Source organism: Anomaloglossus baeobatrachus, chromosome 3 (assembly GCF_048569485.1).
Source record: "Anomaloglossus baeobatrachus isolate aAnoBae1 chromosome 3, aAnoBae1.hap1, whole genome shotgun sequence".
Taxonomy (NCBI): domain Eukaryota; kingdom Metazoa; phylum Chordata; class Amphibia; order Anura; family Aromobatidae; genus Anomaloglossus; species Anomaloglossus baeobatrachus.
The window spans coordinates 618827375-618854434 of NC_134355.1; the positions used below are offsets into that span (position 1 = coordinate 618827375).

The window sequence follows — 27060 nt, forward strand, 5'->3', positions numbered from 1 at the left end:
TAATCTCCTGATGATTAATCAGTGATTTTATCATTAGAGGACTACTTGGTATGCTTTCTAGTAGTCCAGCATATTCATGAGCTCTGTAAAACTGCAGCAGAGAAAACATTGATTTTATGAAATTGACAGAAAACAGCTCAGTAAGTGACACATCGCTGGAATCAGGGTCCCTGTCTCTACGTTATGCTGCCCTCAGATGAGTTAGAAAAATCTGGTGACAGATTCCCTTTAAATGCATGCATTGGGGGCTAAACTCATTTTCATACGTTTTACTCCATTCGCATTCTATAACCCTTGGCCCCGATTCATTAAGAATGGTATTTTGCGTTCACGATTAGCGTATAGGAATAAGATTGGCCAAATGTATTCAGAGGTTCATGCTAGCTAATGGATTCTTTGTGTTGTGCACCTCTCCAAAAATGTTACTCCAGTTGGGGACTGGAGTAACATTTTTGGCATAAGAAATGCCGCCACTTTCCATGAATTTGATGGGTCGGCATAGCCACACCAAATTCCTCCTTTGCTCCTCTCCTCTCCATCTTCACTCATTTTTGCTATGTTGCTTGAAAAGGGGTGAAAGCCGCAAAAGCCTCTAAATTTTTGAGGCTATTCAAAGTGTTTTACACCATTACGCCAATGTTGTATCCACCCCTATGTGTTTCAGTGTCTATTACTGGCTGCAGAATGTATTAAAGGGGTTATTCACTACTTTTACATTGATGCCCTAGTCTTAGGAGCACTTTGCACACTACAACATCACAAGCCGATGCTTGCGAAGCCGAGCGCGATAGTCCCCACCCCCTTCGCAGCTGCGATATCATGGTGATAGCTGGCGTAGCGAATATTATCGCTACGCCAGCTTCACATGCACTCACCTGCCCTGCGACGTCGCTCTGGCCGGCGACCCGCCTCCTTATTAAGGGGGCTGGTTGTGCGGCGTCATAGTGACGTCACACGGCAGGCGGCCAATAGAAGCAGAGGGGCGGAGATGAGCGGGACGTAAACATCCCGCCCACCTCCTTCCTTCCGCATAGCTGGCGTGAGCCGCAGGACGCAGGTAGGAGAGATGTTCCTCGCTCCTGCGGCTTCACACACAGCGATGTGTGCTGCCGCAGGATTGAGGAACAACATCGTAACATCGGTCATTTCCAAATTATGGAAATGACCGACGCTACACCGATGATACGATTACGACGATTTTGTGCTCGTTAATCGTATCAAAAAGGCTTTACACACTAAGATGTCGCCTGCGACGCTGGATGTGCGTCATTCAATTTGACCCCACCGACATCGCACCTGCCCCTTAGGATAGGTAATCAATGTCTGATCAGCCGGGGTCTGAAACCCCGCACCCCCGTCTATCAGCTGCTCTGGGTCCCGGCAGCTGGCATTGCTCCGTTCCGGCGCTGCTCCGTCTTCTGATAGTGTCCGGGGCCGGGTACTGTACATCCGCCTCCTGTTGATTAGAATGGGAGGTGGATGTGCAGTGTCTGGCCACAGCCATTATCAGAAGACTGAGCAGTGCCGGAACTGAGCATTTCCGGTACCGGCGCCGCGACTGAGAGCAACTGATTGGCAGGTGTGCTGGGTGTTGGACCCCAGCCGATCAGACATGGATGAACTATCTTAAGGATAGGCCATCAATGTAAAAGAAGTGGACAACCCCTTTAAGTGAGAATTAGTCAGTCACCCCCCTGTGAAGGTCTGTTGAGGCCTTTGTATTTATTTTATTGGCCTTGTTGTGGGGCCGGAATGGATGGCCATTCAGTATGTGTCAACCGTGCAACCTCTTTGGAAAGCTGTGATAAAGTTGCATGGTACCTTGGCGGAGACAACTGTGGTCTGCCCCATACCACTCAGACATTGAGGTGCAGCTTGGCTATACGCCATCAATATTTGAGTTGTTGGGTTGCCCCTTTAGCCCTCCCTGTAATTCTGCCCTGAGTATATGTTACATAGGAAGTTTAGGTACAAGAGGTAGCGTCGAGGTAGATGAAGTGATCGGTCTTAACTGGAGGCCATTCATGTTAACGGGTTTCTCAGCTTTGGACAATCCTTTATAGAAGGATCACAAAGTTCACTCCCTGTGGAGACCCTTACAGGTTTCAATAATATGTGGGGAAACCAGGTATAATTTCAATGTGGTGCCACCTTGGGAGAAACTAATTATTCCACAGTGTCGGTTCTGGTGCTGGACAGAACATGTCCTCCAGAGTAGTCCTCATATATTCACTGTCCATTGTGGCCTAGAAATGAAGATCCTGTGTAACTCTTAACCCTGTATACATAACTTTTATTGGGGGGAATTATCTTATCTACCATTTTAGATTAATGGGGGTGCAACTGCTGAGACCCCAACTTCTCTCAAGAAAAGGCCTCTGAAATACTCCTCACTGCTTTTTTCTGACAGTCTCCTAGAGAATGAATGCAGTGTTTCATAGTCCTGTTCTCCGGATCGTAACTTGTCCGCTGTGATCATAGCCACCAAGTAGCTTTAAATAGCGCCGGATCCTATCTGCCCATATATTTGTAGACTATTAGCCTAGGTCAGTCATGGCGAACCTTTTACAGGCCGAGTGCCCAAACTGTAGCCCTAAACCCAATTTTTATTCAGAAGTGCCAACCAATCCTATTATATAAAGAATTGATTGTAATCTTACCTTTGCCGGCTTCTCCTCAGCAGGGGGCATCACGCTCATGCCTGCTTACCACACATTGAAGCTGAGCCCCTGCCCTTTCCAGACACAGCAGTTGGATTGATGTTTCTGGAAAAAAATTGCAGCATATTAGACAGAGATTTTAGCCTGGAATGCAATCAGATGTCACCCTGTAATCCACATCTACATTTCAAAGTCTGAACATCTCAAAATCCCATAAAGACGTGCGAGTTGCTCCCCTCCCCTTTCATTGTGTAGTTCTGTCCCCCTTCCTGGCCACTTCCTGGTAAACATGTCCCCCATCCTGATATATATTTCCTACATTCTGGTATATTTGTCCCCATCATAGCCCCATCCTGGTAAATGTCCTCCATCCTGGTAAATGTTACCCATTCTTGCATGTTCCCCCATGCTGGTAAATGTACCCCATCCTGACATATTGCCCATCCTTGTAAATGTTCCCCCATCCCGGCATGTACCCCATTCCTGGTAAATGTTCCCATTCCTGGTAAATGTTCCCAATCCTGGTAATGTACCCTATCGTGGCATGTTTCCTCCATCCTGGCATGCATGTTTCCTCCATCCTGGCATGCATGTTTCCTCCATCCTGGCATGCATGTTTCCCCATCCTGGCATGCATGTTTCCCCATCCTGGCATGCATGTTTCCCCATCCTGGCATGCATGTTCCCCCTCTCCCACCCCACGCTGCCATGTGCGTTCCCCCTCTCCCACCCCACGCTGCCATGTGCGTTCCCCCACCCCACGCTGCCATGTGCGTTCCCCCACCCCACGCTGCCATGTGCGTTCCCCCACCCCACGCTGCCATGTGCGTTCCCCCACCCCCACGCTGCCATGTGCGTTCCCCCACCCCCACGCTGCCATGTGCATTCCCCCACCCCCACGCTGCCATGTGCATTCCCCCTCTCCCACCCCACGCTGCCATGTGCATTCCGCCTCTCCCACCCCCACGCTGCCATGTGCATTCCGCCTCTCCCACCCCACGCTGCTATGTGCGTTCCCCCACCCCACGCTGCCATGTGCGTTCCCCCACCCCCACGCTGCCATGTGCATTCCCCCTCCCCCACGCTGCCATGTGCGTTCCGCCTCTCCCACCCCCACGCTGCCATGTGCGTTCCCCCACCCCCACGCTGCCATGTGCGTTCCCCCACCCCCACGCTGCCATGTGCGTTCCCCCACCCCCACGCTGCCATGTGCATTCCCCCTCTCCCACCCCACGCTGCCATGTGCGTTCCCCCACCCCACGCTGCCATGTGCGTTCCCCCACCCCCACGCTGCCATGTGCATTCCCCCTCCCCCACGCTGCCATGTGCGTTCCGCCTCTCCCACCCCACGCTGCCATGTGCATTCCGCCTCTCCCACCCCACGCTGCCATGTGCGTTCCCCCACCCCCACGCTGCCATGTGCGTTCCCCCACCCCCACGCTGCCATGTGCGTTCCCCCTCTCCCACCCCACGCTGCCATGTGCGTTCCCCCTCTCCCACCCCACGCTGCCATGTGCGTTCCCCCTCTCCCACCCCACGCTGCCATGTGCGTTCCCCCACCCCACGCTGCCATGTGCGTTCCCCCACCCCCACGCTGCCATGTGCATTCCCCCTCCCCCACGCTGCCATGTGCGTTCCGCCTCTGCCACCCCACGCTGCCATGTGCATTCCGCCTCTCCCACCCCACGCTGCCATGTGCGTTCCCCCACCCCCACGCTGCCATGTGCGTTCCCCCACCCCCACGCTGCCATGTGCGTTCCCCCACCCCCACGCTGCCATGTGCGTTCCCCCTCCCCTACCCCACGCTGCCATGTGCGTTCCCCCTCCCCTACCCCACGCTGCCATGTGCATTCCGCCTCTCCCACCCCACGCTGCCATGTGCGTTCCCCCACCCCCACGCTGCCATGTGCGTTCCCCCACCCCCACGCTGCCATGTGCGTTCCCCCTCTCCCACCCCACGCTGCCATGTGCGTTCCCCCACCCCCACGCTGCCATGTGCGTTCCCCCACCCCCACGCTGCCATGTGCATTCCCTCTCCCCCACGCTGCCATGTGCGTTCCGCCTCTCCCACCCCACGCTGCCATGTGCGTTCCGCCTCTCCCACCCCACGCTGCCATGTGCGTTCCCCCACCCCCACGCTGCCATGTGCGTTCCCCCACCCCCACGCTGCCATGTGCGTTCCCCCTCTCCCACCCCACGCTGCCATGTGCGTTCCCCCTCTCCCACCCCACGCTGCCATGTGCGTTCCCCCACCCCACGCTGCCATGTGCGTTCCCCCACCCCCACGCTGCCATGTGCATTCCCCCTCCCCCACGCTGCCATGTGCGTTCCGCCTCTCCCACCCCACGCTGCCATGTGCATTCCGCCTCTCCCACCCCACGCTGCCATGTGCGTTCCCCCACCCCCACGCTGCCATGTGCGTTCCCCCACCCCCACGCTGCCATGTGCGTTCCCCCACCCCCACGCTGCCATGTGCGTTCCCCCTCCCCTACCCCACGCTGCCATGTGCATTCCGCCTCTCCCACCCCACGCTGCCATGTGCGTTCCCCCACCCCCACGCTGCCATGTGCGTTCCCCCACCCCCACGCTGCCATGTGCGTTCCCCCTCTCCCACCCCACGCTGCCATGTGCGTTCCCCCACCCCACGCTGCCATGTGCGTTCCCCCACCCCCACGCTGCCATGTGCATTCCCCCTCCCCCACGCTGCCATGTGCGTTCCGCCTCTCCCACCCCACGCTGCCATGTGCATTCCGCCTCTCCCACCCCACGCTGCCATGTGCGTTCCCCCACCCCCACGCTGCCATGTGCGTTCCCCCCACCCCCACGCTGCCATGTGCGTTCCCCCACCCCCACGCTGCCATGTGCGTTCCCCCTCTCCCACCCCACGCTGCCATGTGCGTTCCCCCTCCCCTACCCCACGCTGCCATGTGCGTTCCCCCTCTCCCACCCCACGCTGCCATGTGCGTTCCCCCTCTCCCACGCTGCCATGTGCGTTCCCCCTCTCCCACGCTGCCATGTGCGTTCCCCCTCTCCCACCCTGCCATGTGCGTTCCCCCTCTCCCACGCTGCCATGTGCGTTCCCCCTCTCCCACCCTGCCATGTGCGTTCCCCCACCCCCACGCTGCCATGTGCGTTCCCCCACCCCCACGCTGCCATGTGCGTTCCCCCACCCCCACGCTGCCATGTGCGTTCCCCCACCCCCACGCTGCCATGTGCGTTCCCCCACCCCCACGCTGCCATGTGCGTTCCCCCACCCCCACGCTGCCATGTGCGTTCCCCCACCCCCACGCTGCCATGTGCGTTCCCCCACCCCCACGCTGCCATGTGCGTTCCCCCACCCCCACGCTGCCATGTGCGTTCCCCCACCCCCACGCTGCCATGTGCGTTCCCCCACCCCCACGCTGCCATGTGCGTTCCCCCTCCCCTACCCCACGCTGCCATGTGCGTTCCCCTTCTCCCACGCTGCCATGTGCGTTCCCCCTCCCCTACCCCACGCTGCCATGTGCGTTCCCCTTCTCCCACGCTGCCATGTGCGTTCCCCCTCTCCCACCCTGCCATGTGCGTTCCCCCTCTCCCACCCCACGCTTCCATGTGCGTTCCCCCTCTCCCACCCCACGCTTCCATGTGCGTTCCCCCTCTCCCACCCCACGCTGCCGCTGCCGCTCACGAGTTATAAAAAAAAAAAAAAAAAAAAAAAGCAACACACAACTTACCTGCACACGCTCCCCCGCTGCGCGCTGCTGGGTCCTCAGTTCCCACGCGGCCAGCAGACGGCGCCAGCGCTGCTCTCTGAAGCTCCTCCGTCTCCTGGGCAACCCACTGCAGCCTGGGGGAGGAGGAGTATCAGAGCGGAGGAGAAATGTCTCCTCCGCTCCAACACAGATTTGATCTGCCGGCGCGACTGCACTAGCAGATCAAAACTGCAGGGTCGGGCGACAGCACGCGTGCCACCAGAATGGGCTCAGCGTGCCCCTGGTGGCACGCGTGCCATAGGTTCGCCATCACTGGCCTAGGAGAAGCATGACACAAGGAGTGACTTCCCATGAAAGAATGGTTACCTTGCTGCGGTTGATGGGTGCACAAGAATTGGCCAATTTTTCTCAACCTTCATTTTTATAAGTATTTTCTGAATAACAGTATAGTTTATATTCCATGTTTGCATTTGTCTTGGCGCGTACAGAGGCTGCTGTATCCTACATTTTTCTTTTTTATGCTGCTTTCTAGCTGCTTTATTTTTGCGGGTATCCAATGACCATCTTTTCTGATAATTTAGCTATTGCTGCATTTTTTTTTTAAATTTTTTTTTTATTTGCATTTTTGGTGCAGATTTAAAACAGCGTCTTTTAATTTTATTTTTTTTTTTATTACAGAAAAACTTTGATTCTGCTCCTAAATACGCAGTTACTTTTTACATACGTTTTTAAGGTATCCCTTAAAGAAAAAACACTCTGAAAGCACAAAAATGCCCTGTTAAGCGCACAGTGGGCAGGAGGTTTCATCAAATTCTATACCCTTCACGACAACCATTAAACACAGCACACACATAAAAAAAAACCAAAACACATTATGCGCTGTGTGACCTCAGCCATAATACTCATTTCATGTTTTTTTTTTCTCTCTAAAGTGGACACCCCCTTTAAGCCTTGTTGAATGGAGATGGACGATCCAATCCGCTGATTTCAGGAGTACAATTATTTCTTGAAAGCTGCTTAGTGCTTGTTAAACCAAAGGGTTAAACTATAAGATCTGCTATTTTCCAGGTTCTGGGGGATGCATAATACAAAATTGGGTCACACGCGGGATTGTTGACTGCATCTATAACGGGTGCTGTTATCGGAAGTCGCCTTTTAATAATCTGACACTGTGTTTGCGGCACAATCCATTAGCGCAGCGCCTCGGTTTTCTGGAGTGCTGCCACTTGTCTGCTTCCCTTTGTGCGGGGTGGACGAGCCACTTGGCCTCTTTAATGCTGCAGCAGAGATGGCTTTGGAGTTATCCTTTACAATTACACAGCTCCGCTGAGTTATTACATGGAGGCTGCCAGTGAAGGAGGTGTAAATCCCGTGTTTAGGACGGGTTTATGGAGTCTGAGCATCTACAATTACTGGAGTATCAGATGCACTTACATACTGGTTACACAGTATCTGGATTCCTATCCTAGCCCCGGGGCAGGGCCGGACGCACCAATATTGCAGTTCCTATTGGTACAAGCTGCGCTGCACTTATGTGATTTGTAGGAGCGGGCTTTGTCACCGTTCACTTAGGATCCTATTAGTGACAAAGGAAAAGACAGCGACTAAACCTGTAAAACTGCCCCTACGTGTCGGGATAGTCCCAGTATGATGTGACCGTATCACATTGCAAGTCAGAAAATAGCTTATTTCTTAGTACTTTTGGCGTTCTTCTAGACTCTGTCCTACCACATACTGTAAACAAGCTTAACCCCTGTTAACCCCTGCTTGTTTTTTGGTTTTTTTTGTAATTGGATTTTATTAAAAATGTTGCACCCTTTGCAATCTGTAGACCTCAGTGTTTGGGCCTGTGATTTATTTCATCTTTCTTCACTGTTAGTTTCATAGGTTGAAAAAAGCCCTAGGTCCATCTAGCTCAGCCTTCCTCCACCAGTTCTACATTTAATCACTAAATCATTTATAACCAACAATGTTGTGTAGTGAGGAAATCATCCAACCCTGATATAAAAGCTGTTATAGTATCTGCCATTACTACCTCTTGTGGTCGGCATTCCACAGTCTGACTGCTCTAACTGTAAAGAACCCTTTCCTATTTAGCTGTCGGAATCGCTTTTCTTCCACTCGCAGTGAATGCCCCCTGGTCCTTAGTATTGTCTTTGGAAGAAATAAGTCATGTGCCAGTCCTTTATATTGACCACACATGTATTTATACATATAAATGAGATCTTCTCTGAGACGTCTTTTTTTTTTTTTTTTTTTCTAAGCTAAATAAATCTAACTTTTCCAACCTGTCATGATATGGGCGGCCTCCATTCCTTGTAGTAATCTAGTTACTTACCTTTGAACTGACTCTAACTTCTGAATATCCTTTTTAAAATGTGGAGCCCAAAACTGGATCCCATATTCCAGATGTGGCCTTACAAGTGATTTATAGAGGGGTAACAATACATTGGGATCACGAGATCTAATCTCTTCATACACCCTAGAATCTTGTTTGCTTTAGCAGCTGCTGCCTGACATTGAGTGCTGCTGCTCAGCTTATTTGTAATGAGAATACCCAAGTCCTTCTCCTGTTCTGTAGTCCCGAGTTTACTTCCATTTAATGTATATGCAGTTATAGGATTACTCCGTCCTAGGGGCATTACTTTACATTTATCACTCTTGAAGGTTATTATCACTCTTTGGGGTCATGCATATGACCATAATCTTGTTTTAAGTGCAGTCCAACAAAACCTCAGATGGCACTAGGACCATTGTCATGCTATGGGGCTGTGCACAAATCCAATGATCACAGTATGTCAAAGTCAGATACGGTTGTCTGAGCGCACTCAACCTTGCAAGTTATTGAGTCTGTGTAAAAACATTGGATTGGACTCTGATGACATCTGAGTGCAGTCCAATGTTCACAGAGTGACAGAATGGAGAAATGACGAAGATGGAGAAATCTTTTTTTTTTTCTCTCTGTGTTCTCCACATCCAAGAAAATCAGATCACGCTCCATTCACATGAACTCTCCACTACTGATGGTGCTCGCTTCCGCTACAGTCTGTAGACAGGCTCTGGTCCCGGTGGTAGAGGCCACATTTAATAGATATCCTATTGGTTAACTTTAAGGGTCCCTTCCATTTTAAGTGGATAAAATGAGGCCGAAGAAAATGAGTCTTAGGCCCTGTGCGCACTTACCGTTTTTTTCCCGCGGATTTCCTGCGTTTTGCTGCATGTTTCGCTGCATGTTATGTTCATAACATCTCTGCAGTGAATCACCAGCAAAACCTATGGGGAAAAAAAATGCTGTGCGCACTATGCGGATTTTGACAGCTGCATGTATTGCTGCAGGATTCCCGCAGCAAAAACAATTGCATGTCACTTCTTTTCCACACGTCGCTGCGGGATTTCACTCCATTGACTGCCATGTAATCGTGAAATCCCGCAGGGAATAACGCAGGCAGCAAAATCTGTGCGGTTCATTGCTATTCCCGCGTTATTTCGCAGTTTCGGGACATTATGTTCATCACTGCCTGCGTTTTGTAGGGAAGTGATGTCATTATGACAGGAAGCGGAGCAGAGAGTAAACACACACACATATCACAGACACAGACATAGAACACACATATCGCACTCACACACAGACACAGACATATAGAATACACATACAAATCAAACGGACATATAAAAAAAAACACGTGGGCTCCGCTGTATTTTTACCGTCCAGCCGAGGTAAACACACAGCGGCGTCCCAGTATTCTCAGGCTGGGGAGGGCAAGGGACAGGGTTAATGCCCCCCACCTCCCGCACCCGAAAATATCAACCCGCAGCTGCGCCGGGACTGTCGCATCCGTTATGCAGCAGTCCCGGAGTGTCCCCAGCTCTTCCTGTTGCCGCGATGCGGTGGCAATCAGGGTAATAACGAGTTAATGGCAGCATATCGCCGCCACTTATTCCAGGCTTTAATCATGCAGCGTCTATGAGACAGCTTTCATGATTAACCTGTAAGTAAAGTGAATAAACACAAACACCGAAAACTCCTTTATTTTAAATAAAACACAAAAAAGCCCCTCTTTCACCATTTTATTAACCCCCCCCCCAAAACACACACCTCCGGCGTAATCCACGGAAGTCCCACGTGGCTTGCATCCAGCCGCGACTGACACATACTGAATGCAGCCTCGCAACGAGACAGCAGAGAGGTAATTACAGGGCATTTCCCACGGCCGGTAATGTGTACACACTACTGCCGGGAAAAATGCAGCATGTAGATTGTTGATTGATCTGTCCTCTATCTACCTATCCCTCTAGCTATCTATCTATCTATTCTTCTCTCTGTCTATTTATCTATATATCTACTATCTATCATAGAAGGAAATTTACTTTTTATTTTCTTCAATGTGCTTTATTGCATTGAATGCATTAAAACACATGTACCAACCCGCGGCAAAACCGTGGTAAAAATACCGCGGTAAAGCCGCAGTAATCCGCATGCGGTGTTCGGGTGCGGTTTGCCTCGTTTTTTTTACCGCGGGTGCAGTAATCTTTCAGACCCTGCGGAATTTTCTTAAGAAAATTCCGTTTTCCAGTGCGCACAGGGCCTTACACTTTTGGAAGCAATACTTTGCCATAATCCTCTTTATTCTATGTTCCTCTTTCCCATAGGTGACCATTTCATCCTTTTCTGCAAACATTGTGTGAATAGAAGAAATAAGTTGTGTAGGTGACGTATAGATGAGTGATCTACAGCTCTGGGCACTGGCATCTTGAAGTTGTCTTCCCTGTAATCCATAGAAAATGAGATCATCTTAACATGTAATTTGTCCATCTGCCCTGTATCAATCAATGGCATTTACTGATTGACTGCGATGAGAGCGGCAGCTTGTTAGTAGTCTGGTATCGTAACCTCCTGTCTATATAATGTAATGGAGACTTCCTCATATGCTGTAGTCTTTCCTATTCATATTTTTTGACCATTATTAAAACCCTATGGGAGCCTCGGGGTCTGCTGCATGGATATCAAGCCACTTAATCAGTGCAGTTTAGCTGGTTTTCCTGCCTAATTGCAGTTTCTATGAAGACACTTGTATCATTCTCTATGGTTACAAAAGGAGGGTTGTAAAGAAGGGAAAAAACATGTAATTTGCTATTTTTTTTTCTTTCTTAAAGGGTTGTTGAGAATAACAAAAAAGGGACGCTTTTTCCCATTATTGTCTTCCACATTTTCACGTTTAATGTGGTGTTGGAGCTTAGCTCTTATTAATCGTATTTTTTCGTTCTAGAAGACGCACTCCAAATTTATAGAAAAAAAAGTAATAAGAATATGGGGTCAGTTTTATTATCCGGTGGTGAGCGTCTTACCAAGGAGGGCCCGAGGGGGGCCAAAGAGCGGTGGTGGAGCGGGGTCACAGGAGGCAGGGGCGGTGCTAGAGTACGCCAATGCTGCGGGCGGTGCAAAGGAGGGCCCAGATGTGTGCTGCTTCGCTGTGCTGGGACAGCGGGCGCTGCTCTGTGCTTGTACTCTCTGCAGGCAGTGAGGCACGGGCCATTATGAAGATGTCGGCAGTGCGGGCTTCAAAGAAATGTTGTCCGGAGTCGCCGCGTGCACAGATTGCATTATCGGCTCAATGACAAGCCAAGGCCTCATCTGTGCACACGCCACCTCCAGATTCCATTTTCCTTAAGCCCGCTGATGGGACATCAATAGGCCGGAGATGGTGCATGAGCAGATGAAAACTTGAGCCAAGTGCTCCATCTGCACACTCGCTGACTCCAAGTGCCATTATTTGAAGCCTTCACCGCCGACCTATTCAGAATGGCCCGTGCCTCCCTGCCGGCGGCACAGAGCAGCGCCCGCAGCCCCAGCACGGAGCAGCGCCTGCCTGCTGCACAGCATTGCCCCTGCTTCTTGTGACCCCTCTCCACTACCCCCTGGTAAGCTATATTTGGATTTTAAGACTCGCCCCTCATTTTTCTCCCAAATTTTTGGGAGGAAAAGTGCGTTTTATAATCTGAAAAATATGATGCCTTACTTTTTAATGGAGGTAAGCTGCAATATCAGACACAACCTGTGGCTAGGTGTGGCGCTGTTTCAGGAACAAAGCTGCCATGTTTTCTATTCTCGCCTCTTAATTCTTACCTAATAAAAATATCAAGTATAAATCTATTATCCAATTCGTGTGTATCAGCTCACTGTGTATAAGCTGTCCATTAGATGCACCAATTCTGGCACTGGACCCGGCTTATCTCGTTTCCCTGGTGCGATGGCAATTGGGGTAATAGAGTTTTGACAGCCCACAGCTGCCACTAAGCCCTAGATTAGTAATGGGAGGCGTCTGAGACACCCTATCTAATCTGTAAGTGAAAGTAAATAAACACAAATGCCCAAAAAATCCTTTATTTGAAATTAAAAAAAATCATCCTCTTTCACCACTTTAACACCAAAAACACCCCTGCAGGTCCAACATAATCCATACGAGGTCCCACGACGCTTCCAGCACTGCTACATCTAAAGCTCACAGCGAGCGTCATAGAACATCACTGCCTGCTGTGAGCTACAAGCTGCGACTGAAGTGAGCCATGTGATTAGCGGTGACGTCAGTCAGGTGATTTGCGGTCACAGATGGAGTCATTTCACCACTGATCGCGTCTTAGTCTCTCCTTGAACCTCACAGTGGGTAATGATGTCCTATGGTGGTTGCTGTGAGTAGTAACTCAGCATTGGGGCTTGTCTGACTGCAACCAATCACAGATGCCGGTGGGCGGGGGAAACAGTGCATGTTCAATGAAGGTAATGAGCGGCTGCCGGAGCAGTGTGACAGCTGCACTGGTGAATCGGTAAGTATAAAGAGCTTGCTCCTACCCCTTAGTGCCAGATTCTGGTCCCCATAGACTTCATATGGGGACTGGCATCTGGCCAGATACCAGTAAACAATTCCCTGCCGATCCAGAGTCAGCGCGGGATTGATCTGCCAGTCCTCGAAAACGCAGGGATAAAATGCAAAAAGAATTGACACGCTGCATCTTGGCTGAGTCTTCAAAAATGCAACAGATGCCCTGTGCAGACAGCAAAAGTAGAAATCTCATAGACTTTGCTTGGGGAAGGAAATGCATGCATGTGGGTGCATCTTTTGTGACCACAAACTTAACAAAAAAGCCACAAAAAAAATGCAGTAAAAGACGCAACGTGTGCATATAGCCTTATACTGTTGTGTACACTTTTTTTTTTTTTATTACGGTGTTTTTTGTTTCGGCAGTGTGGTGTATGGATGACATGCATTTTGGAGGGAAGTGTTCATCACTAAGGTGATCGGGGCCTTATTTATTATGGTATATGTTAGCAGTTGTTGACCTACATTTCGGTGTTTGCACCAGTATTTGTTTTTGGTGGTTTGTAGATTTTTTTCTATTATATCCTGACTATTTTTCACTCCCCTCCCGGCATAAAAGTGCAGTGTCTGGAAATCGTTAAAGTTGGCACCTGGATGCTTGGGGGGAGCCCGTTCTGCTCTTGGTATCTGTTAGCACTTGGTAATTTAATCAGATTGTGATATATATTTCACTATAAAATGAATTCCTAGATGGGAGACCCGGGGCTCTCCCCCTCGCTGTCTAGACGCTTCACTCCTAATCTGTCATTATCTGCGGCTGCAGGCTCGGCTGTGCCCACACGGCTCCGCTCCCAACCTCTTTCAATAACGCTCATTTAAATCTAATGAACACGCTTCAGCTCCAAGATGTCTCCTAACATTATACATCTCACAGGTGCACTCTCCAGACAGAATCCTCATGCCATTTCATAGCGTTGACATTCGCACATTTTACTGCCAGCACTTACTCCCCTTTTCCTTTTGTGCCCTCATGCCAAGCCTCGTCAGCTGCCCCGAATAATTGCCTAATTAAAATGCCTACTTTCCTCTCTGCCTGCTTTTACTGCTCGCCATCAATTCTGTGCCCCTCGAGTTTTCACATACTAAACCACTGGGCCCTGCGACCACAACTCAATTGCTTAAAATAATAGCAGATTTTTACTTATTAGGCTTATTAAAACTGTCAGCAACGCAGATGGGGATTCATTCTAATTGGTAAAAGTGTTGCCGATAACATAAATATGAATGTCGTGAACTGGAGAGGGATGCAGGGCAAGTGCATTAGCTCACCACTGTGCGCTATCAGGATTTATAGCATATTACACTTATGATTCCTTCTTTTTTTGTAGATAAGTTTCAGCAGAAAGCTGAACACTAATCTTTATTTTAAGGTCCCGTGTTCTTTTCTGATTAATTTCCTAATATATCTTTAGAGTTTTTAAATTTTAATTCTTTTTTTGTGCCCGCATCCTCCACCATTTATGAACTTTCTGTGAGGGGATTTTCTTTACTGTATGTATGTCCTGGGTTAGAAGGATTCACAACATGAAGTTAACCCATCGCAGAGGATTAAAACTGGCCAAGACAAGCTGTATTTATTTAATCTTTTAAGATCGACTGCACTAATTTACCACAGGATAGAGAACTTCTCAATCGATGGAGGTCCATTGCTGGGCCCCAACTGATCCCGATAACTGTCAGAGCCTGGTGTGAATGTAGCTAATTCCGAGAACCTGAAGAGCTCCATGTGAATGGAGCTGGTTCTAAGAACCTGAAGAGCTCTGTGTGAATGGAGCTGATTTTGAGAACCTGAGGAGCCCCATGTGAATGGAGCTGATTTTGAGAACCTGAACAGCCCATTGTGAATGGAGCTGATTCAAAGAATTTGAAGAGCCCCCCCCCCCCCAAGAACCAGAAGAGCCCAGTGTGAATGGAGCTGATTCCGAGAGCCAGAAGAGCCCCCAAGAACTTGAAGAGCCCCTTGTGAATGGAGCTGATTTTGAGAACCTAGAGCCTCCTGAGAACCAGAAGAGCCCTGTGTGAATGGAGCGAATTCCGAGAACCTGAAAAGCAACCAAGAACCTGATGAGCCCTGTGTGAATGGAGCCGATTCCAAGAAACTGAACAGCCCCGTGTGAATGGAGCTGAGGTCAACCATGCTCCTTACGGTTCCAATCATTTTTATGGGTTTGCCAAAAACCACTAAAACAAACCCTCAGAAGTTGCGGCCCTTGAAAAAAAGGGAAGGAGAAAAAGAAGTTAATGGTTCAGCCCTTAAGAGGGTTATTTTTTATTTTTTTTTTTAAATATATTACATGTCAAAGCAAAAACTAACGATGGCAGTAGGCTTGAGTATACCAACACATTAATGAGCAATTGATAATAAGGCTTTACCTTTGACCTCAAAGCACATCTACACCTAGACTGGGTCCATGGTCAAGAATCATCCACCGAACCTGATTAAAAAAATAATAAAAATGGAATCACTTTTATTTTATATTTTTACAAATGGTTGTTGGTCATGAAGTGACATTTGATTGATTGAAATCAATAGTTTTATGTGTATTTTATCTCGTGTGTGTAAGTAAATAATAATATATATATATATATATATATATATATATATATATATATATATATATATATATATATATATATATATATATATATATATATATATATATATAAATATTTTTTCTTTTTTTCTTTTTTTTCCTTTCCCAGTGCTATTTTCCATATTGCAGTTTCTATCAAATAATTTCCGAGACCCTTGAGAAATCTTTTTTTTTTTTTGTTTTTTTGCAGCTGATTCACATTAAATATATTACTACCTCGGAAATACTATTCATTTATGCGAGCACTTACATGTGTCAGGGATATGTCAATATCAGACGAGCTGCTTAAGTAAAGTAGTTGCATAAATTAGTCATATTTAGCATGGATGATTTATGATCTGCGCTGACACACAGAGCTGCACCGCTTGCTTTAAATATTAAAGGGAACCTGTCACCATGACTTTAGATTTCGGCATCCTGAGAACGTCTTCTCAAAGCCGGATTAGTCTGTACAACTGCACATTATAATAATGTATTTTTACTAAATGGTTACAAAGGGTTCACAGAAGGGTGAGGCAAATGCAGTTTTAGATGCCCAATTGCATTAAAAGAATTGTTAGAGGTTTGTTTTTAATTTTTTTTTTTGTTTTTTTTTTTCTTCCCAAAAAAACGCACTACTATTGATCAAGGAATGTGCATACTGTAGCATTGCAACTTACCTGTGTGCAAATCTATAGGGCTGAACTGCAATACCTGACACACCCCAGCACCGGGGGTGGCGCTGTGTTCAGGAAATAAATCAGGATGTTTCCTTCAAATTTTTTTAACGGCCTTCAGCTTGATCTCGAGCCATGACGACATGATGGATGCATGTTCGTGCCTAGAAAGGTCCACTAGAGTCTGCTCCACCATTTTCTTGATCGTGTCAAGCCATATACTATATATCGTTGAGAAATGTTATGAGTTTGTGAACAGTTTAGGTCCAACAATCCTGAAAATAAATGGGTTGCAGCGCTAGACCTACTTCTGTTGTTTTTGTTTTTTTTTTGTTTTTTTTTTTTTTTTAAGTAGTTTTTCCCTTCATTGAGCTGCTGTTTTGTGCACAAGTTGATGATTGGCAGTACCCCCTTATTGGTTTCAGTACTTTTAGGGGTCCAAAAGGTCAGAACCCCACAATCCTTAATGACTGCATTTCCTAGAGGTATACCTTTCATGTGGATTTCTTACTTGTCGGGAATAATTACTTATCCAGCATGGCTGGAATGCATTTGTGGCATTGGGATTTGATGGAGGAAGCAGTTGAAGTGTCAAACTAGGTTTTGGGGCACTATCGTGGAAGACTTTTTAATAAAATAGTGGGAACACCTTTCTTAAAAAAAAAAAAAAAAAAAAAAAAAATCTTCTTGTAAAAGTAGGTTTCTCTGGCGTTGCTGACAAAGAGGTGAATTTGGCTGACAGCCATCAAATCCGACAGGAATAAATAAGTTTACCATGTCCTTTCTGAACCCTGATAGATGTTAGATTATTGGCAGAATCCTCTGACATATTTTCTTTGGGAAAATTTGTCGTTTCCATTACTTGGCATTTTAGCGGCCTAAAATCATCCATAAAGGCTTACTTCACAACTACGGATTGAATCTCATAATCGTGAATTAAAAGTATCTGCACAAAATGACTGTTCAAACCAAGAATAGGTATTGATGCACCCGTTGCATGGCCAATCAGTTAAGTGCACTTTTTCATGTACTTGTTTTCCATTTATCGCTGCCATTCTCAGCCAGAATTTTTCAATCATGTTTGGCCTTGCCAAGAGTGTACCACGCTATTTGGCCTTGCCAAGAGTGTACCACGCTATTTGGCCGTGCCAAGGGTGCACCATGCTGTTTGGCCGTCCCAAGGGTGCACCATGCTGTTTGGCCGTGCCAAGGGTGCACCATGCTGTTTGGCCGTGCCAAGGGTGCGCTATGCTGTTTGGCCGTGCCAAGGGTGCACCATGCTGTTTGGCCGTGCCAAGGGTGCACCATGCTGTTTGGCCGTGCCAAGGGTGCACCATGCTGTTTGGCCGTGCCAAGGGTGCACCACGCTGTTTGGCCATGCCAAGGGTGTACCAAACTGTTTGGCCATGCCAAGGGTGCATCCAGCGCATGTTGGTTTGAACAGTCCTTTAGTGCCAAGGCTCCTTTTAAACTAAGTAATGGTACTGTAGCTATGGTGAGAAGGCGACAATTTCTCAATTTTTTTTCCGCCATAATGAAAATGTGAGCGAAATACTCTGCCATTTGAACGCCAAATTAATAAGATTTGTTTTACAAGCGCTTGGAGAAATAAACGCAGCACAGCCTAATATGGTGTACTGAAGGTTTCTGTTATATTACACCATATGACCAGCTTATATAGTACATCACACAAAGAAATTACCATGCGCCAATTAGAGCCGCAGGGATGTGTGTAGAAATGTGAAACTTCCTCGCCCATCAGTGTAAGCTGAAGCCTATGACATCATTCAGTTAAAAGACCAGATAGTTTCTATAGAATACTAAATGGCTTGTATTCTCACAAAAATGTGAAGCTTTCTCTGTTCAGACATGGAGTTATACAATATTTAAACAACTATTTGAAATGTTTGCAGATTTATACACTACTGAAGTAGGCTAATGCCTAACTAATATCACTATACCATACTAAATAACTACCATAGCGTGCGGTATACTGAACACACTATAGTGCCGCAGATTGCCCAAATAACAGTGCTCTATAGTGCTACGTTATAAATGCATACCTCCAAACCTCTGAAGAATAGAAAGAGGGACAAATTATGCAGCATACGTATAGCACGACAAGGCAAATTTTCAACACACCCCAAGCCATCCCGATTTAGCAGTGAGGGACGCTCATCAGACACCCGAGACTGCAGGGTGTCTCCACTTTCTAACTGGTGGCACAATGACCATTTAGGCCTTGCTGGTGGAGATCCTGCAGTTGCCCCCGATTCTTTAATCTGTGTCCACCTAATACCAAACATGATACTAAAAAAAAAAAAAATTGTGAAGGACTTGATAACTTTAAACATGAAGCCAATAACTTCTTTCTTCTAATATAAAATATGCTCTATGTATTCTTTTTCTTTGCCTCCAGAGAAATGAAAGTTGTTTATCTCACTGATCTCGAGAGCTTTAGATTTGATTGAAGATCCGAATGTTTGTTTTTTTTTATTTTTTTTTTTTGCTTTCTCTCGTTCTTTTCTGTAATTTTTCTGTCTCTGCGATAAATTGCAAAATATGGTTTCTGTGCCTGTCAGTCAGTGTGATATAGAGACGTTACTGCCTGACGGCCGTGACAACGTTCATCATTCTCCTCCAGCTCATTTTCGTTAACAAGGCGTAGAGTATATACTTAGTATTCAATGACCTTTAGGTGACTTTTTAGTTTGATTTTTTTTACCTCTGCTGCATTATGTTTTTGATGCTTTTTTAAATATTCACCATTATTACTCAGGTTTAACACTTGAGGCATCAGATGATTACAAATTTATTATGTTTAAAAGGGGACACTGAACCTAATATTGTATACAGTTATTAAAAATTGTAAAACATAACGTGGTTCTCTTAGGCTAAGTTCACACTTCCGTTGTTTTGCATCAGTCACATTCCGTAGCCTTGAGGAATCACGGTATCCTGCAAAATATTTTGCAGGAATCCTGTTTTTCCCCATAGACTTCTATTAGTGACTGATTGTGACTGATGATGCTGCGTCGCGGTCAGTCGTTTTTTAACTGACCGCCGGGTGGGAGCAACGCAGCCTGTAACGTTTTTTGAGCAGCGCGATCCGTAGGATTTTGCTGCGCATGCGCTCTCTGGCTCCCCACCCCCGTAACAAGGATAAACATCGGGTAACCAAGCAATGCGCTTTGGTTAGTTACCCGATATTTACAGTGGTTACGGGTGCAGGGAGCCCACGCTAAGCGGTGTATGCTGGTAACTAACATAAATATCGGGTAACCAAGCAAAAAATGCTTTGCTTTTAGTTACCCGATATTTACCCTGGATACAGTGTGCAAGGAGGCCGACACTTCACCACTCGGCTCCGCCCCCTCCCGCACTCCGCATGTGTACACACACTCACACTCGCGCGCACACACACACACACTCACTTGTCCCCAGCCCTGCAGTCCCCGCGGCACTGACCTCCTCAGCTCCACGGCCCTGCTCGGCTCCGCCACCTCGCGCTCCGCCTCCCCTCCCGCACTCCGCATGTACACACGCATGTAGACACACTCACACACACACACACACACACACACACCTGTCCCCAGCCATGCTGACCGCGGCACTGACGTCCTCAGCTCCGCCCCCTGCACACAACGGAGTCCGACAAAGAAATTCTTTTCTTTGTCACCGCTGTCATCCATTGTACAACGCATCAGTCACATGCGTCAAGCAACGCATGTGACTGATGCAAAACAACGGAAATGTGAACTTAGCCTTATGGATTAGCTAGAGCAGCAAAAGTGATCATAACTGGGGGTAAGGGTCGGGGACTATTCTTGTTTTTTCTCTTTGGTGGATAGCATTGTGGTTTCTTCTGCAGCAAGCTGCCACCCAGCTTGTACTGAGGCAAATTTGTGATGCCACATTTACCAAAGCTGTTGTTCAAGTGGTCTAGGCCACGTGCTCATGTTGAGTATATGGTGAGGTTTTTTTTACCTCAGTATATGTAAGGCCACGTGCTCATGCTGAGTATATGGTGAGGTTTTTTTTACCTCAGTATATGTAAGGCCACGTGCTCATGCTGAGTATATGGTGAGGGTTTTTTTTACCTCAGTATATGTAAGGCCACGTGCTCATGCTGAGTATATGGTGAGGTTTTTTTTACCTCAGTATATGTAAGGCCACGTGCTCATGCTGAGTATATGGTGAGGTTTTTTTTTACCTCAGTATATGTAAGGCCACGTGCTCATGCTGAGTATATGGTGAGGTTTTTTTACCTCCGTATCTGTAAAGCCACGTGCACACGTTGAGTATTTGGTGAGATTTTTTTACTTCAGTGTAGCCAAAGACAGGAGTGGGTAGAAAAGAAGTGGTGACGTGTTTCTATTATACTTTTTCCTCTGATTGTTCCACTCCTGGTTTTGATTACAAATGCTGAGGTAAAAAACTCACCAAATACTCTACGTGTGCATGTGGCCTTAGAGATACTGAAGTAAACACATATTAAATACTCAACGTGTGCACGTAGTGCCTAACTGATCATGAGTTTTAGATAAATGTCACCAACGGTTGTTGGATAGTGAAGAGTGTGAATGGGTGACCGGTCACACCAAGTACAGTGGAACCTTCGTTAACGAGAACAATCCGCTCTGGGACTGTGCTTGTAAACCAAGTTACTCGTTCAGCAGAGCAAGATTTCCCATCGGAAATCATTGCAATGCAGACAATTCGTTACACAACTTGTTAAATGTCCCATCCTGGTCCCCTATTGTCATTCCACACACGCACAAGCATGCACACATATTATGCTCACCTTACCTTCTGTTCCATCGCCGGTCTCCGGGGACTTGTAGTTCGCCGTGAAGATTCCTACCGGTACGGGCTGTGTATCGGTTACCATCACGACGAGGGAGGAACTTCCGCTGCCAGAGCGCTGACGTCAAGGGCAGGAGGCGCTTGCCTCTGATTGGCCAGCGCGCTGCCTTTGAGTAGCAGTGACAGGGGAACTTCCTGCTTTGGCGCTATGGTTGCCGATGCACAGCCAATACCGGCGAACTACAGGACCCAGGAGACCGGCGATGGAACTGAAGGTACACCACATATTATGCTCACCTTACCTTCCGTTCCATCGCCGGCCTCCTGGTACTTGTAGTTCGCCGTGAAGATTCCTACCTCGTCGCGATGTACCGGGGAACTACAAGAACCATGAGGCCGGCGGTGGAACGGAAGGTAAGGGGAGCATAATACTGTATGTGTGTGTGCTTGTGTGTGTTTGTGTGGACTGCAAGAGTGGGTCAGAGCGCGGTGGATGTGCGGAACCGGAAGTGTGTGCGGTGAGTATTTTGCCCGTACAGCAAAGCATTGCTCGTAAACAGTTACAAATTTACAGCAAGCTTTGCTTGTTAAGCGAAATTCTTGTTAACTGGGTTACTCGTTAAGCGAGGTTCCACTGTATTTCACATCCACGTTAGGACACTATATATTTAAATTCCTACACTTTGCATAATATAGCTATGATCTGTTACAATGTGTACAATGCATAGATTTACCATCCATAAATCTACATTAGCCTATGTGCACATATTGAAGTACCGTATTTGTTTGCAGAGATTTCTGCATCTCTTGGCAGGAAAAACTCGATTTTAAAATACATGTGTTTTTTAATGCTTATTTGGTGCATTTTTGCCTTGTTTTTGACGTGGTTTTGGTGCAGATTCCCCCCCCCCATTCATTATTATGGGTGAAATCTGCAGCAAAAACACTGAAAAAATTGACCTGCTGCAGATTTATATCTGCACCAAATCTTCAGGGAGAAAATACTCAACGCATGCATTAGACTTAAGGATTCTCACCTTGCTGGCATCAGGAAGCCCTTCAGGTTTTGTGACAAATTTCCACCAAAGTTAAAATCATCAAAATCGTAACATATTGGCAGCGTGCGCATGTAAAATGTGTATGTATATACTGTTCTACAATGTGTACTAAAGAGTTTTTCTGGTGTTGTGAAAACTTTTCCGGCTGCTGTTTGTTTAAAAAACAAAAAAAAATGCTTTACTTGCCCTCCCTTGGTCCAGCACGGAGTCTGCACTGCTGCTCCCTGATGACTGTCTGCAGCATTGACCACATAAACAGTGCAGACAATCAGTGAGGTGTTAGGTTGTGTGCACTAAACTTGACTACTTTTAAAATGTAACTGTATACACAGGTAATGAATGGTTTTTGTTTTTTTTTTTCTACTATTTAGCCCATGTAGAGAATGAGGAGCAGTATACCCAAGCACTGGAAAAATTTGGAAGCAGCTGTGTCTGTAGAGATGACCCGGATTTAGGAACAGCTTTCCTGAAATTTTCCGTATTCACAAAGGAACTCACTGCTCTTTTTAAGAATCTGGTAAGGGATCTGTTTAATATATCTAATGTATGTTATTGCTTTGTTCTAGAAATAGTTTATTTTTGTATATATTTATCTATATGATATTACACAGAGACTTTTGCATCATGTCATGTATTGTTCCCCTCACATTCATTTTCCTGGCATGTATGTCCTATGGCAGCATAGAGCGTGACTCTCAGTGTAAAATTAAATTTAACCCTAGGCCAATCATGAGGCTGAAGATCAGCACCAAAATCTACATTCAAATTGACATGTTAAAAGCAGATTTTGTTGCCGATTGCCTAACAGATTTGGTACGAAATTAGAATTACAATACTGTTTTTGTGATTGGACTTTGGCCACAAGTATGAGATATATATATATATATATATATATATATATATATATATATATATATATATATATATATATATATATATATATATATATATATATATATATATATATATATATATATATATATATATATATATATATATATATATATATGAGAGAGAGAGAAACCAAGGAAAAAAATTGTGAAAACATACCCTGCTGTAACTAAATAAAAGCATAGTGCATATAAACATAGGGTACTTAGTAAACACTGTTTTTGATCAAAAAAAGCATAAAGCTATCCCACCAAGCGTCAAGGTGTACCCAGTTGGGATAGTACCTACACTCTCTAATATTAAAACCTTACCATGGGTCTAAAATAGGCCTCAATGTGGCTAAGGGCTGAGAGCGACCGGGTCCCAACAGGACACACACAGTCAGGGGGATTCACAGAATGAAATGTCCAGCTCGCTGAGAAGGTAGACAAAGTGACAAAGAGCAATACGAACATCAGTAAATATGGACCCCTAGGGGGGTCTCCAGACCTCTGTCCTCTGCACCGCTGGCACTTTATGTTGTCACTCTCTGGTAATTAGGCTGTACTGGGTATGTTTTTGTGCTGACTATTTACTGATGTTCGTATTGCTCTTTGTCACTTTATTTACATGTGCAGCCTCCTATGTATGTTACCATGTACAAACAGCAATCTTTGTAAATTTTACTGTGCCAGCAAATTTTCATGCTTTTTTACCTTTTCCATGGTACTTTTTTGTATTTAAACTCTTTACCTATTTAATAAATACACGTAATATTTTGCATATTATCTACTTTGTCCTCCTGTTTTTGAATATATGTATACATGTATACAGTGTGTTCACCCATATCCTGTCCACGGCCATTAACTTGAGAACGGCGGCAGCTATAGGCATAGAAGTGGTGTCTAGGTATAGTAAAGTAGCCATGCGCTACGCAATGAAACCACCTATAGCGCCACCTGGTGGAAAACAATAGAGTTAGCATTATTAACTTGGAAACGGAACGAGATGGAGAAAAAAAGTGAATAAAAAAAAAATTGTAGGGCATGCTATGATATGAAACCCATGACCCTTCCAATACATTGAATGCTGGTCACGCATATGGCACTCATTTAACTTTGATGCTCAAAGTGGCCCCCGTCAGCTGCAATGCACATCTGGACTCTGGACAGCATACTGTATCTTGCTGCACGTTGTGCAATATGGTAGGTGACACGTTTGCACAAGCATCTGTGATATGTCGTTGTAGGTCCTGCAATGTTGGTGGAGGGGTCGCATACACCTGCTGTTTGATGTGACCTCACAGAAAGAAGTCCAATGAGAAAAGTCTCTCCTCTCTCCTTTCTGTCTTTTCTCTCTCTCTCTCTCCTCTTTCTCTTTCGCGCTCTTTCTCTTTCGCGCTCTTTCTCTTTCGCGCTCTCTCTTTCGCGCTCTTTCTCTTTCGCGCTCTTTCTCTTTCGCGCTCTTTCTCTTTCGCGCTCTTTCTCTTTCGCGCTCTTTCTCTTTCGCGCTCTTTCTCTTTCGCGCTCTTTCTCTTTCGCGCTCTTTCTCTTTCGCGCTCTTTCTCTTTCGCGCTCTTTCTCTTTCGCGCTCTTTCTCTTTCGCGCTCTTTCTCTTTCGCGCTCTTTCTCTTTCGCGCTCTTTCTCTTTCGCGCTCTCTTTCGCGCTCTCTTTCGCGCTCTCTTTCGCGCTCTCTTTCGCGCTCTCTTTCGCGCTCTCTGGCTCTCGCTCTCTTTCGCGCTCTCTGGCTCTCGCTCTCTGGCTCTCTCGCTCTCTGGCTCTCTCGCTCTCTGGCTCTCTCGCTCTCTGGCTCTCTCGCTCTCTGGCTCTCTCGCTCTCTGGCTCTCTCGCTCTCTGGCTCTCTCGCTCTTTGGCTCTCTCGCTCTTTGGCTCTCTCGCTCTTTGGCTCTCTCGCTCTCTGGCTCTCTCGCTCTCTGGCTCTCTCGCTCTCTGGCTCTCTCGCTCTCTGGCTCTCTCGCTCTCTGGCTCTCTCGCTCTCTGGCTCTCTCGCTCTTTGGCTCTCTCGCTCTTTGGCTCTCTCGCTCTTTGGCTCTCTCGCTCTTTGGCTCTCTCGCTCTTTGGCTCTCTCGCTCTTTGGCTCTCTCGCTCTTTGGCTCTCTCGCTCTTTGGCTCTCTCGCTCTTTGGCTCTCTCGCTCTTTGGCTCTCTCGCTCTTTGGCTCTCTCGCTCTCTCGCTCTTTGGCTCTCTCGCTCTCTCGCTCTTTGGCTCTCTCGCTCTCTCGCTCTTTGGCTCTCGCTCTCTCGCTCTTTGGCTCTCGCTCTCTCGCTCTTTGGCTCTCGCTCTCTCGCTCTTTGGCTCTCGCTCTTTGGCTCTCGCTCTCTCGCTCTTTGGCTCTCGCTCTCTCGCTCTTTGGCTCTCGCTCTCTCGCTCTTTGGCTCTCGCTCTCTCGCTCTTTGGCTCTCGCTCTTTGGCTCTCGCTCTCTCGCTCTTTGGCTCTCGCTCTCTCGCTCTTTGGCTCTCGCTCTCTCGCTCTTTGGCTCTCGCTCTCTCGCTCTTTGGCTCTCGCTCTCTCGCTCTTTGGCTCTCGCTCTCTCGCTCTTTGGCTCTCGCTCTCTCGCTCTTTGGCTCTCGCTCTCTCGCTCTTTGGCTCTCGCTCTCTCGCTCTCTGGCTCTCTCGCTCTCTCGCTCTCTGGCTCTCTCGCTCTCTGGCTCTCTCGCTCTCTGGCTCTCTCGCTCTCTGGCTCTCTCGCTCTTTGGCTCTCTCGCTCTCTGGCTCTCTCGCTCTTTGGCTCTCTCGCTCTTTGGCTCTCTCGCTCTTTGGCTCTCTCGCTCTTTGGCTCTCGCTCTCTCGCTCTCGCTCTCTCGCTCTTTGGCTCTCGCTCTCTCGCTCTTTGGCTCTCGCTCTCTCGCTCTTTGGCTCTCGCTCTCTCGCTCTTTGGCTCTCGCTCTCTCGCTCTTTGGCTCTCGCTCTCTCGCTCTTTGGCTCTCGCTCTCTCGCTCTTTGGCTCTCGCTCTCTCGCTCTTTGGCTCTCGCTCTCTCGCTCTTTGGCTCTCGCTCTCTCGCTCTTTGGCTCTCGCTCTCTCGCTCTTTGGCTCTCGCTCTCTCGCTCTCTGGCTCTCTGGCTCTCTCGCTCTCTGGCTCTCTCGCTCTCTGGCTCTCTCGCTCTCTGGCTCTCTCGCTCTCTGGCTCTCTCGCTCTTTGGCTCTCTCGCTCTTTGGCTCTCTCGCTCTTTGGCTCTCTCGCTCTCTCGCTCTTTGGCTCTCTCGCTCTCTCGCTCTTTGGCTCTCGCTCTCTCGCTCTCTCGCTCTTTGGCTCTCGCTCTCTCGCTCTTTGGCTCTCGCTCTCTCGCTCTTTGGCTCTCGCTCTCTCGCTCTTTGGCTCTCGCTCTCTCGCTCTTTGGCTCTCGCTCTCTCGCTCTTTGGCTCTCGCTCTCTCGCTCTTTGGCTCTCGCTCTCTCGCTCTTTGGCTCTCGCTCTCTCGCTCTTTGGCTCTCGCTCTCTCGCTCTTTGGCTCTCGCTCTCTCGCTCTTTGGCTCTCGCTCTCTCGCTCTTTGGCTCTCGCTCTCTCGCTCTTTGGCTCTCGCTCTCTCGCTCTTTGGCTCTCGCTCTCTCGCTCTTTGGCTCTCGCTCTTTGGCTCTCGCTCTCTCGCTCTTTGGCTCTCTCGCTCTCTCGCTCTTTGGCTCTCTCGCTCTCTGGCTCTCTCGCTCTCTGGCTCTCTCGCTCTCTGGCTCTCTCGCTCTCTGGCTCTCTCGCTCTTTGGCTCTCTCGCTCTTTGGCTCTCTCGCTCTTTGGCTCTCTCGCTCTTTTGGCTCTCTCGCTCTTTGGCTCTCTCGCTCTTTGGCTCTCTCGCTCTTTGGCTCTCTCGCTCTTTGGCTCTTTGGCTCTCT

The 27060-nt window shown here is 47.6% G+C and overlaps 1 protein-coding gene across 1 annotated transcript in view; it reads left to right on the forward strand.

Annotated features, from left to right (window-relative positions):
- ASAP2 (ArfGAP with SH3 domain, ankyrin repeat and PH domain 2) overlaps positions 1 to 27060 on the forward strand; it is a 297496-nt gene that overhangs the window by 97482 nt on the left and 172954 nt on the right. Inside the window, exon 3 of the mRNA XM_075341565.1 lies at positions 22713 to 22858. Coding sequence (XP_075197680.1) covers positions 22713 to 22858 — 146 coding nt within the window. The remainder of the gene's footprint in view (positions 1 to 22712; positions 22859 to 27060) is intronic.